The sequence below is a fragment of the Haliotis rubra genome, unplaced genomic scaffold (genome assembly GCF_003918875.1).
Source record: "Haliotis rubra isolate DU_JTF1 unplaced genomic scaffold, ASM391887v1 Scf9, whole genome shotgun sequence".
Classification (NCBI taxonomy): Eukaryota; Metazoa; Mollusca; class Gastropoda; order Lepetellida; family Haliotidae; genus Haliotis; species Haliotis rubra.
Genome location: NW_025767634.1, coordinates 3905826 through 3918254, shown reverse-complemented (window position 1 = coordinate 3918254; position 12429 = coordinate 3905826). Strand labels below are relative to the sequence as shown.

General features: G+C 42.6%; 1 protein-coding gene across 1 annotated transcript in view; it reads right to left on the bottom strand.

The window, feature by feature from the left end:
* Positions 1 to 12429, bottom strand: part of LOC124263808 (tubulin-specific chaperone D-like) — a 96439-nt gene that overhangs the window by 80791 nt on the left and 3219 nt on the right. The window contains 11 exon segments of the mRNA XM_046698537.1: positions 1017 to 1173; positions 1790 to 1852; positions 6110 to 6214; positions 6978 to 7046; positions 7577 to 7707; positions 9296 to 9428; positions 10366 to 10396; positions 10398 to 10462; positions 10739 to 10877; positions 11299 to 11445; positions 11880 to 11981. Coding sequence (XP_046554493.1) covers positions 1017 to 1173; positions 1790 to 1852; positions 6110 to 6214; positions 6978 to 7046; positions 7577 to 7707; positions 9296 to 9428; positions 10366 to 10396; positions 10398 to 10462; positions 10739 to 10877; positions 11299 to 11445; positions 11880 to 11981 — 1142 coding nt within the window.

Sequence of the window (12429 nt, the reverse complement as noted above, 5' to 3'; positions counted from 1 at the left end):
TAAGACAAACTTGTTGCCATGGAAACGCCAAAAAATATTTTCTTTAAAAATACAAAACTACCAAAATGCACCAGTACACCACCAGACCAATCTATGTGTCAAATTTGGTGAAGAAATGTTGAATGGTTTTAAAGTTCTGCTCTGGAAAAGAACACTACCACCAATTTCACTCAAAGTCAAATTTGTTACCATGGAAACGCCAAAAATATAATAATCAGAAATCCAAAACTACCAAAAGGCACCAGTACACCACCAGACCTATCTATGTGCCAAGTTTGGTGAAGAAATATTGAACGGTTTAAAAGTTCTGTTCCGGAAAAGGCAAATGTGCACGGACAGAGTGCATTTTCTGACTGACTGAGTTTGGTTTTACACAACTACCAAGCAATATTCCAGCAACATCTATGGGGACACCAGAAATGGGTTTCACACATTGTACCCATGTGGGGACGAACCACCGGTTCTTCGAACTTGTTGCCAGGGAAACACTAAAAATATTTTCTTTTGACCACTAGGCTACACCACCAGACCTATCTATGTGTCAAGTTTGGTGAAGTGCATTTTAATACAAATGTGCACCTGCATTTTAATACCCTGCGCATTGTGGGGATAACAAAAAGAGGCAGATAGTCAAATGAGAACTGAACTAGCTCAACACCACTCAGGACAGTGCTTCAGTGAAGTCATGGTGTGTTGCCACTAATGAGAATGGAAAGGCAAATAGACGAAGGTCACAGATGAATACAACATTGGTAAAATCCAGCCATTGATGTTGTACAATAACACGCTATCAACCATGTCTCAAAGCCTGACTGCCAAATTCAATTGGTTGCCTCTTACAACCAGCATTGTTTGTGGGTAATTTTTCAGAATCTCCAAGTGGAAAAGCTATGGTACGGGGTCTGACAGAACCTGGATTGTGAAAAATGCAAAAACTGGATTTTAGTAAAGGAAAGAGAGAAAGCACCCCATAACTATCTATCCTACTGACTTACAGAGTCCAAAACGATTCTTACTTTGCTATTTTGTTGACATATGGACTGATTTCCTGAGGATCGTAAGCCCTGGCGAATGCCCAGTTCACATAACAGGCAGCATCACGGACATGTGCTCCAACAGAGAAGCTTCCACGCCGTTCATCATACGCCAGAGCTCTCAGCACAACAGGAACAACTGAAAATTGTATTTGTTGTAAATGTTGTCATTGCAGTATTCAGATATTTCTTTATTCCCATTCAGAAAAGTAAGTATTAAACAGTAATGAATTTGTATTAGATCTGACTGAAAATAAATCAGAAAATGTTGAATTCTTTACAATATTCACTATCAGTCATGAAGACTGACAAACATATTTTAGTACATTTGCATCAATTACACTAAGAATAAGGACACTGGCATGTTGAAACCAGGAAGGACAAAAACATGACCAAGGAATACTGAAAAGTTCACAAACATATGATGATTGGATGGAAAAACTTCATCAATGGAACTATTTCTAAACTTGCCCTGACAGTAATTATGATCTTGTAAAAACAAGACAAGATAAAATGTGATTGGCTGTTTGGGCTTACTTTAACTGCTGCATAAAACATTGAGAAACATCATATTAATCTTGTAGCATGAAAAACTTGCACTGTTGCTGGGCTATTAAAATCCCCACCCCTGAACAGAAGGAATTAACATTTTTTTTATCAAACTTCAAACTTTTAACATGATGACTTCATATGCAGTAATGTGCTATCCTGTATTCCCACTACACTAACACTGGGATCCCAGAGAGTTTACTGACCGTCTGGGAGTCTTTGGGGCACCAGGAGACCTCTCCGACCTAACTCGGCCAGCGCCAGGCAACCTGAAACAGTCATAGTAGAGTCGTGATGGAACCATTTTCGTATTTCCACTGTATTATCATGCAAGTCCTTCAACTGTTGTTGGGCAGAAGATCTCCTGTCGACCAGAGTTCAACAGATCATGGGATTCCACACATCTGATTCACTTAACACTTCCAGTTCCCTACACTGGGGATAAGATAGAGGTGGTTATCATAATAGTGTGCTGGGACCATCCATTGAGTTCATCACAAGCAGGTATTCAAGATAAAAGTGTTCAACTGAACATGAAACCTCAATCAACTACTCATTTAGAAAAACAGAGATAGTGCTGATTTGAGGATCAAAGCGCCATCAAATTCTCCAAAAACATTGAACAGGGGTCTTAAGACATAATTAATACTACACCTGACCAAATTGGATGACCCTTTGATGCAGTAAATAAATGCAGTAAATATGGAACAAACATAAATATTTCCATGAGAGTTATTTGTAATCGGCACATATTTTTCACAGCATTTCAGCATATGACTTGTCACACACGACAAAAACTTGCTAAGAAACTTATACAAACCAGTACAGGTTATGAATTCTTTGAAGAAAGTCCTCTTTGGGGTACACATAAGCATTAAAATGTCCATTTTAAATACCTACGATAGTAGTAACAATATTTCAATAAAATATTTTACAAAACAAAAAACTTATATAGGGCCCCACAGGGCCCCCTACAGACTCCCAAAGATTGTGAGTCGGGAGTGGCATTCTGTCTGGCTAACATGTACCCATGTTTAATCAAAGTCACAGCCGAAGCCGAGAGTGAGAAAACACACTTACCTAGTCACGTGACTGCTGATGTCAATCAGGCAGGGGCGTGGCAAGGATAGGGTAGAAGGAGCCTAGCTTATATGTTATTGGCGAATTCGTAATGACGGACTTAAGTCCCACCCCAGCCATTAAAATGGAAAGGAATGTGTAAAACAACGCTATGCCCAATAAAACATGTAAAAAACTGCCACCAATAAAATTACCACCACCAATAAAGAACCGTCTGGCCAAACCGAGCAGCTCCCTCGAGTGTTCGTCCAGCTGGTAATGACGGATGACCGTGCTCAGTCACCTCCAAATAGCCGCTGAGCTGATCTCCTCAATGGGCAGGGCCGCGGCATATGCCTTTGATGTGGCCACTGCCCTAACCGAATGAGCTTTTAACCCTTCAGGAATGGTTAACCCTTTGTGAGTATAGCTCATACATATGGCAGAGACAAGCCACCTAGAAATGGTCTGCTTGTTCGCCAGAAGACCAGCCTTACCACCACCTTCCTGATAGCAGCCGTTTGTTTGATATAAGCCTTGAAAGTCTTACGGACATCTAAGAGAGGTACTGGATGATGGAGGCTAAGTGAAAGCTGGTAGCTCAATAGGTGCCGTTATGTGAAAGGCGCCTGCGATCTTGGACGGTAAGAAAAGGGGCGGGTCTTGCTTCCACTGTGGCATGTGGCCATCCCTGAGTTTGGACAGGACCCAGGGATTGGAGGTGACGTTCTCCCATTCCGACAGTAAGAGGGATAGTCAGCCACCCACAGGGATATCGGGCATGAGACAATGAATCCCAGACGTCGGCAGTACTCTGACTGCTTGATCTGGGTCCAACAAGGGCTCTGAAGGAATTACGATTGGGAAGCCGGGCCCGACTTCCCCTTCCTCGGAAAAAGCTGCTGGGGCGCCACAGCCTTGCCCTTGCCTTTACCTTGACGATCCACGACTGCATGGGTTGAGACCACTTGACAGTTTCCTTCGCCAGGGCAGAAAGATAAGCGGAGGCAAGGACCGGGGAAACTGGATGGAACCCATCCGGTATGGCAATGCTAGTAGTGCTTGTTGCGTGGCGGGGGAGTACCACGCAACAGATAGCCAAAGCCGACGGAGTCCCATGACAGCCGACATCATTTGACACGCCGACGACCGAATGGAGTCGCGTGCCAGATGGGACTGGACTTCCGTTAATTGCTTAGCCAATGTAGAGGAAGACGAATCTTCCGCTACCCCACCCACATCCACCAGCTGCCTCTGTAAAACAGATGTACGCTGAGTGAATTGTGACAGCCTGGGCCTGGGCCTTGCTTAGCAGAAGCAAGAGAGCTCCCCGAAGACCCACTCAGGGCGACTGACGCATAGACACAATTGTCGGCCACTGGGGGGTTATAGAGACTGGCCTCACCCATAAGATACCGACGATCCAGTTCAGGTAAATCGATCCTGGACCTGGTACCACTGAGGAGGGGGATTGACCACTTCAGTTTGAACTGAAGGTAAAATACGCAACTTTGTGTCTGCCACCCGAGTGGTAGCGAAAGCCAGAACTGACGACCACCTGAGGCAGGACTGAAGCAATCCGATCACGTACCTGTCTCAGGGACGAACTGAGCGAAACTGATGGTTCACTCGTCCCTCCCCAACCCTCATCCTCCTCCATAGCCTCCTCGTCCCGATCCTCCAGTAGAGAGGTCTGTGTGTCTAGAGAGAGCTCCGAAGGGTCGGATGAGGGCGTTAAGGAAAGAGACAGAGGCTCAAGCAGAGACCGAGGTGCCCGGCACGACCAACCCAAGACCCAAGACCCGAGACTCGTGGCGAGACGATGAGGAAGAGCCCGACAAGGTGGGATTCCCCAAAGGCAGAATGGGTTGGAAGGACACTGAATGGCCCCGGCGGAGCTGGCGCAAGCGGTGGAGCCAAATGCGTAGCGGCACTGGATACCACCGGGACAGAACCTGTGGTACCGGCACCAACCAACAGACCAGACCCAGAGCCGAGGCTCGGACCAGGAGTGGATACAGTAGTGGAGGGGTGGCCTGCAACCGAGTTGGTACTCGTAGCAGGCACACCAACGGCAGAAATTCCCCTACCAGAGCCTAAGCCAAGGTTGGAAATACCGCCCGCCGCAGTAGCTGAACACACCCCAGCACCTGGACCGGACATCGCGTCCGGATTGGGGAGTGAACAGACGACATTTGTTGCTGAAAGAGATCTGAAATTAGTTCAAATGTTAAAGGTGCAGCAACAGGGACATTGGGAGGTGTAGGTGCCTGAGACATAGAGGGAACATCAGGTGGAGGGCTGTCAGTAGAACCCGCACCCTTTGCCTATTTGGGCGCCATATCGCTAGATACAGACGCAGCATTAGAAGATGAACTCTTCATTTTCTTAGCTTTTTGGAGGGAGGCTCCTGCGCCCAAATGTCTGCCAAACCCCCCCACCCCCCAGTAACAACGTGTAAAACATCATATCAGCATGGCGAGACTTGATAGTTCTTCATAGTGTGATTCCTCTGCGAGACATCGTAAACAGACGAGGTGGTGATCCCGCAACGGCAAAGTCGCACTACAGGTAACACAACCCTTGAACTGCTGCAAGAAAACAGGACCGAACTATGACTAATAGCAAGGACTGTTTCAAACAACATGGAATATGCACACAACACAGAAAAATATGACGTATGGGCGATATTTAACTGCTAAAGCCATTAAAATACAAGCATAAAGCAACAACGGCAAAGTCTACGTGTGCACATCTATAGTACAGAGCAAAATTGCGAGTGATACGAAATGAGCATGTTACAAAATTACTCGACAGTAACTTACCATAAATTCGCTGAAAAGAAAGAATTTAGGCAAGCTGAGCATATATAATGAAATATAAGACATTACAACCCTACTACAACGGCTACCAGAACCTGTAGAAGGGAGAAATTGACCACACAGACAGCCATCTTGCCTGCCATATGGCTGGAAACAGCGAGAACGCCGGCAAAGTTACAACAAATCATGACTGAAAATAGTCAGAAAAAGTGTGAAAAAATAGGAACCATACATACAGTATTCGACTCTTTCTCACTCATTTCTCTAGGTATGGCGAAGATTGTGGCTTCGAAGGACCATGCAGGACCGTTCCGTGAGTGAGGTATGAGGTACGAGGTAAGCAGCCAGAGTTACCTGCTCTTGGCTGTAGGGGGCCCTGTGGGGCCCTATAGGGGTGGTCTCACATAACAAAAAACATTTTTTGTTTTGTAATTTTTTTTATTAAAATATTGTTACAACTGTCGTAGATATTTAAAATGGACATTTTAATGCTTATATGTACCCCAAAGAGGACTTCTTCTGAAAAAAGAATATACATGTTGCAACAAATATTTTTTATCATTCACAACAATTCAGTTTCACAAATAGATTCAACTCTGAGCCTAATCATTCCCCAAGCATGCTGGTTCTCCATAGCTGCCCTACCTCCATGCCAGGCTCCATCTGTTTCCTGCAGACTAAACAGCTCCAACACTGACCCCACCACCTCATCAGCAAGCTCCTTCGGTAAGCGCCCGTCACTCGCCAATACTGGAAATATACAAACCGATTTGCATGACATTTTATCAGGGGTTACAAATTCTGAACGGTTTAATGGACCATGGGGAAGTGAAAGATCATGTCACATTAGGCTGCAATGAAAATGGCGTAATATTCAGCATGGTTCTCTAAACTCACTGGTCTTTTTCAAATCAACAATGTGGCAAGAATCATACCACTCAACTAGTTTGTGTGCTGTCTTAATGACAGATTATCTACAGTAATGGAAAATTGAAGGATGACCCTTAACTTCTTTTCAGCAGTATATGATGACTATTTACACAATTACCACATAATTCCACAATGGAAATGTCATTCATATACGTAAAAAACAAGATCTTTTAAATGTACTAGAGTGAGTGAGTTGGGTTTTGCCGCTTTTAGCAATATTCCAGCAATATCACGGCAGGGACACCAGAAATGGCTTCACACGCTTCAACCACCTGGAGAATCTAACCTGGGTCGTCAGTGTGACAAGTGAACGCTTTAACCACTAGGTTACCCCACCGCCCCTAAATGTATTAGAAGATTTCTTTATCAGTCAGTTCCAGAGATTACTTCAAGTGTTACATTCAGTTACTGGGCGGTGGGGTAGCCTTGTGATTAAGGCGTTCGCTCGTCATGCCGAAGACCTGGGTTTGGTTCCCCACATGGGCACAATGTGTGAAGCCCATTTCTGGTGTCCCCGCCGTGATATTGCTGGAATATTGCTAAAAGAGTGTAAAACTCACTCACACACATTCATCTACTGGACCTGCCTACCCTTTAGCTGCTGACCACCTCACGATTGTGTCCTTGTCCCTCAGGCCTCCCAACAGTTGCTCTGAAACATCAACACAACACTGACCATGTACGGGGCAGTGGGGTAGCCTAGTGGTTAAGGTGTTTGCTCTTCACGCCGAAGACCCGGGTTCGATTCCCCACATGGGTACAATGTGTTAAGCCCATCTCTGGTGTCCCCCGCCGTGATATTGCTGGAATATTGCTAAAAGCAGCGTAAAACCAAACTCACTCACTCACTCACTGACGATGTACAGCTGTACAGGACAGTTTTTTTTCATGTTTTAAGGATGAATTTGTTCCTCATTTAGTGAAGGAAATACATATTCTTTGTATTTGCCAATCTCTGGAGACAAATTATTTACAACATCAAATCAACATTTTCAGAGACATCCGAACTCAGCCCACTGATACACAAAACTGTAAAAAGGTAATAATGAGTCTGACTTCTTTGAGTGGCATTTTAGAATGATTTAGAATTGTCAATTTTGTCAATTTTTTTAATAATGAGTCTAGCAAATACAAGTTTACATACAGATATGAGAACAAAGATTATTAACAAATGAAGACTACCTATAACATCTTCAATTTCTTCAGGGACATCAATATCATCGTCATCATCTTCATCAATTTGGTTCTCAGTTATATCGTTTTGTTTTGTCTGTTTCAAGTTCTCGGTCAGAGATCTGCTGCCTCTCTTATATCTGAAACACATCCATGAAATAAAGCACCATCCAGCAATCCATACATTACAAATTATAAACATAAACAGGTCCAACTAAAATTAATGACATTCAACAGTCATAATAAACTTCATGTAAATATTCATGAATATAACAAACTTAGTGCTTATAAATTGTGCTTGCTGGACAGTAAATGTGGGGTCTAAACTGGATTTCTAAATGCATCTGAAACCTCCAATATTCCTACCTTCATGTATATGTTTAGTATCTGATGCGACACTCAGCAATACTCATGTTATAAGATACTGATCTGTAAACGATTGAGTCTGGATCTGATGATCCAGTGATTGATGTAATGAGCAACCTACTTCACCATCTGGATAAGATGCATTGTAAACCAAAAGTCACTGTGTTCTTTAATCTGATTGGTTGAAAAACATGATCGAATGGTATTTGATTCCCGGAAATTGCAAGACTTTTCACTGCGTATTGACACGAACAAATATCGCACACAATTGTATTGTTGATTTGTCAGCAGTTTTGCGAAGTAAAGTCGGAATGACATCCCAAATGAGCAGTTCCAGATACTACCATGGGAACCAGCTGAAAGGCCGGCTGATGACAATACACCGCTGTACCCATACTGGATGTCAATGAGTACAAACAGTAAAACCCATGTGGGCCTGTTGGTTTACTTTTGTGTTTACAATGTCACTAAACATCATGTGTTGGCCAATTTCCGGGTGTTATTGAGTATTTTAAGCACGTGAATATTTCATTTGAAACCTCATTTGAACTTAACGCTGTCGGTTCCAAATGAATTCCCGTGTTTCAAATACTCAATAACACCCGGAAATTGGCCAACACATGATGTTTATCTCCTAATTCAACCCAGTCACCAGGCATGGAAATTAATCAGTTAAGTCTCATCAGCTATAGATTGCTGTTGACTATTTCTAACAATGCTAACCTAAAATCCCCAAAGGGTTGAAAATGTTAAAGTTTTCCCAAGTAAAAAGTACACTGAAACCTGCCAACACTGGCACCTGTCTAATCCGGCACACTGTCAAAACCAGCATGAAATTTTGGTTCCGCCATTTTACAATATTATGATCATTAAAACATTGTCTAATCCGGCACCTATCTATTCCATATTCCAGCACAACTTTCCGGTCCCAACAAGTAATTTTAACTGTAATTAACAATGTCTAAACCGGCATGGGTATGAGCAGTCCAATCAAGGACCCATAATCCAATGCACTAATTAATCCACTTGGCACGCTAGATAATCAGGAAGTAGTGATTGCACAGTGAATCAAAAGCTCTAAGCCGGCATGGGTATGAGGAGTCCAATCAAGGTCCATTAATCCAATACAATCCTCTCGGCACGCTAGATTACAGAGATAAAGAGATTGACAAGTGTAAATGGCAGCGATGTTGGAAAATTATCATCACTGTCTAATCTGGCACCCTGTATAATCCGGCACCCTGACTAAACCGGCATTTTATTTCGGTCCTGTGAGGTGCCGATTTAGACAGGTTTCACTGAATACCCAATTACTTCAGTTGCCGTCTGATAATCAGCCAAGTGATGGACATGTAGGCCTACCTCCAGGCAGCGACTCTGTTCTTGAGGAAGGTAAGCCCGAGTCTCTGTATGAGCTTGACAGTTAGTTTCCGCAGGATGGTGTTGCCACTCTCCATCATGTTACTATCTCTGACATTCGTCAACACAGATGGAGCTGGAATGTATTTAAAACAAGTGTTTGCCACTGATATGGCAATGTCCTCCGCCGCTAAAGAATGGAATATCTATATTTACTACTTTTTATTTTTTGTTCACATACAAGATACCTGAAATGACTGGTGTCTGCATAATCACCCAATGTAGGCTGTCAACATAATTGAAAACATTGGGTGCAATGTTTATGAGACATCGCGTTTAAATAAGTTTGAAAAGCGGTCAAAGTGTTGTGGTGACCTTGAAGATAAGGCGAAGGTCGCCCAAATCAACTGGTGTCTGGGTAATCCCCCACTGTAGGATGTCACCAAATTTGAAGACACTGGGTTCAACAGTTCATGAGATATCCCGTTAACAAGAGTTAGAAAAGTGGTCAAAGTGTCGTGGTCACCTTGAAGATAAGGTCAAGCTCACCCAAATATACTGGTGTCTGCGTAATCCCCTAATGTACAAGAGTTAGAAAAGCGGTCAAAGTGTCGTGGTAACCTTGAAGATAAGGTCAAGGTCACCCAAATCAACTGGTGTCTGGGTAAACAACAGTTCATGAGATATCGCATTAACAAGAGTTTGAAAAGTGGTCAAAGTGTTGTGGTGACCTTGAAAATAAGGTCGACTGGTGTCTGCGTAATCCCCCAATGTAGGCCGTCACCAAATTTGAAGACATTGGGTACAACAGTTCATGAGATATCTCGTTAACAAGAATCGGGACGTACGGACGGACACCGCTGAATACATAGTCCTCCATTCCGCGTTGCGGCGGGGGACAATTAGCCTTAGGTCAAATCTGCTGCAGTTTTATGGAACATCCACTATCTGCGATATCTCTTACCTCAAAGAACTAAGAATGAAACTTTTCTCTGTTAAGGATTTGATGAATTGTAAATGAATACGTAGTTTGAAAATGCTACTATCAACACATGTATTTCACCACTACCTACCATATTGAAGCAGATCCTCTCTTTTTGCTCTGTTTGAAGAGCAGCGCCATTGTCATCAACACACCGGACAGTTGGTTCGTGCCCATCATTGTATTACCTGAAACATGATACAATCACTTAACTAATTAATTGTTCTCTCAGAAATGGACAGTACTAGGAATGCAGGAGTCTTCTAGGTTAATAAATCAAATTGTTTTTGATCAATTTGATATTCTTTGGTGTAAAACTTCAAGAGAGTTGAAATAATTACTTTTCTTCTTGAAAATTTGTCGGGCAATTTTTTAATATTTAAATCAAATATTATGCACCTAACATAATCTACAAAGGTATCTGCTTTCAGTGAGACATGAAACCTGCTTTTCGTTTCACTTACGATCAGCTGTGTGGAGAATCTGAACACACCAGTCCAGAAACTCGGGTAGTTTCTGCTTGACCACATCTGGTCGGGTCATGAAGCGAGATATGAGGAATGCTGCTGCATCGCGACTCTTGCCGCTGACACTCAGGTACGTCTGTAACAGGATCCATGCAATTGAAATTGAAAACAAGATGTAACCATTGGTTAGGGAGGGTATGGTCAAGGGGAGACAATCCTACACAAGACTGACTTCCGCATGGTTCAAATCTAACACAGGTTACAGGAATGCCACTTGGCTACCCAACTGCCCAAACATTTGCTTGAGGACTACCACTCCACCATCAGGTAGATGGAAACTGTACCAGATCATTTTGTGCACAAGTGAATAAATGACGTCACTCGGACCTTCAAAGATGAGGAAACACCAAACTAACATTACTCATTACACAGTGGTTCCTGTAATAAGGTTATGGAATAGTGGTACCTACAATCCAGCAATATTACACTAAGCTAACCTTGAAATAGGTTGTCATGGTAACACGATAAACAACAGAAAGACATCACTGAAGACCAACCTTGCCCACTTCAATGATTCGATCCATGACTGGTTTCTTTTTCTCTCCGCCTTCAGTTCCCAAACTGCCATCAAGACGGACCATGTCAAAGGGAATCATACACACCATTGACAGCCACAACAGCAGGATGTACCGAGATTCCCAGTACTGTAAGTCACAAGGCCAACATGAACATAATACATGATGACAAGAAAGACATGGAAATTAAAGCAGATTAAAAGAGTACTCTAAGGATTCTGATCAGTTCACATTTGAACAACTTCCATATGTACAACATACACCAAAGCTCATCAACAGTTCTTAAAAGCAATAATTTTGTCATAAGTGTACATGCAGACAATCCGGTTTTCAAAAGATAGGCTGGTTTGGGTAAAACACAACTGAAATTGGTTAATATGGCTTACATGAGCTTCTAGATTTACTGTTGCATTACTCTTCATTTCCACAGGCTGAATATCTACCCAATTATATCAAACACAACATGCATGTTTATATTAAGACAAATTTGCAATGAAGTGCATGCAACACAGGTCTTTTGGACATGAATGCAGATTATATTTCTTTCAATATACATTCCCCACCTTAAAGTCATAGGGGTCTTGTTGTTTTATAAGCGCCAACACCGGTTCAACATCCGCAACTTCATGAGGCAGGAGGCGGACAACAATCTTATATCCTCGCATCTGAAACACAAGTCATAATTTAACCTAGCATCCACAACACATACAGGTTGAAAATTCTATCCTACATTTGTTGAAGTGTTGAGTGACTTCATTGGGATCAATGACATTTTGTAAATATTTCAGTCAGATAAAAGCATAATAATGTTAATATGGGAGGAAATCACAACTTGATGCTTTTCACTTTGGGGGGTGGACAAAACAGTGCTCACATTGAAGAAAATCAGCAGCTGATAGAGTCAAGGGACACAACTCTATGGACTGAATTGGATCATAACCAAAACGTCCGTTTGTCAAAGTAAGGCCTGAAATAACTATATATGGAGCATATTACAACATAAACAACTACAATGAGGAAGCCTTTGATGTTACAGTAGGCATGGGTGGGCCAGTCATCTAAGATTCACTATGCACAGATTAGCTCAGATTACCCTGATCATAGTTCTCGCTT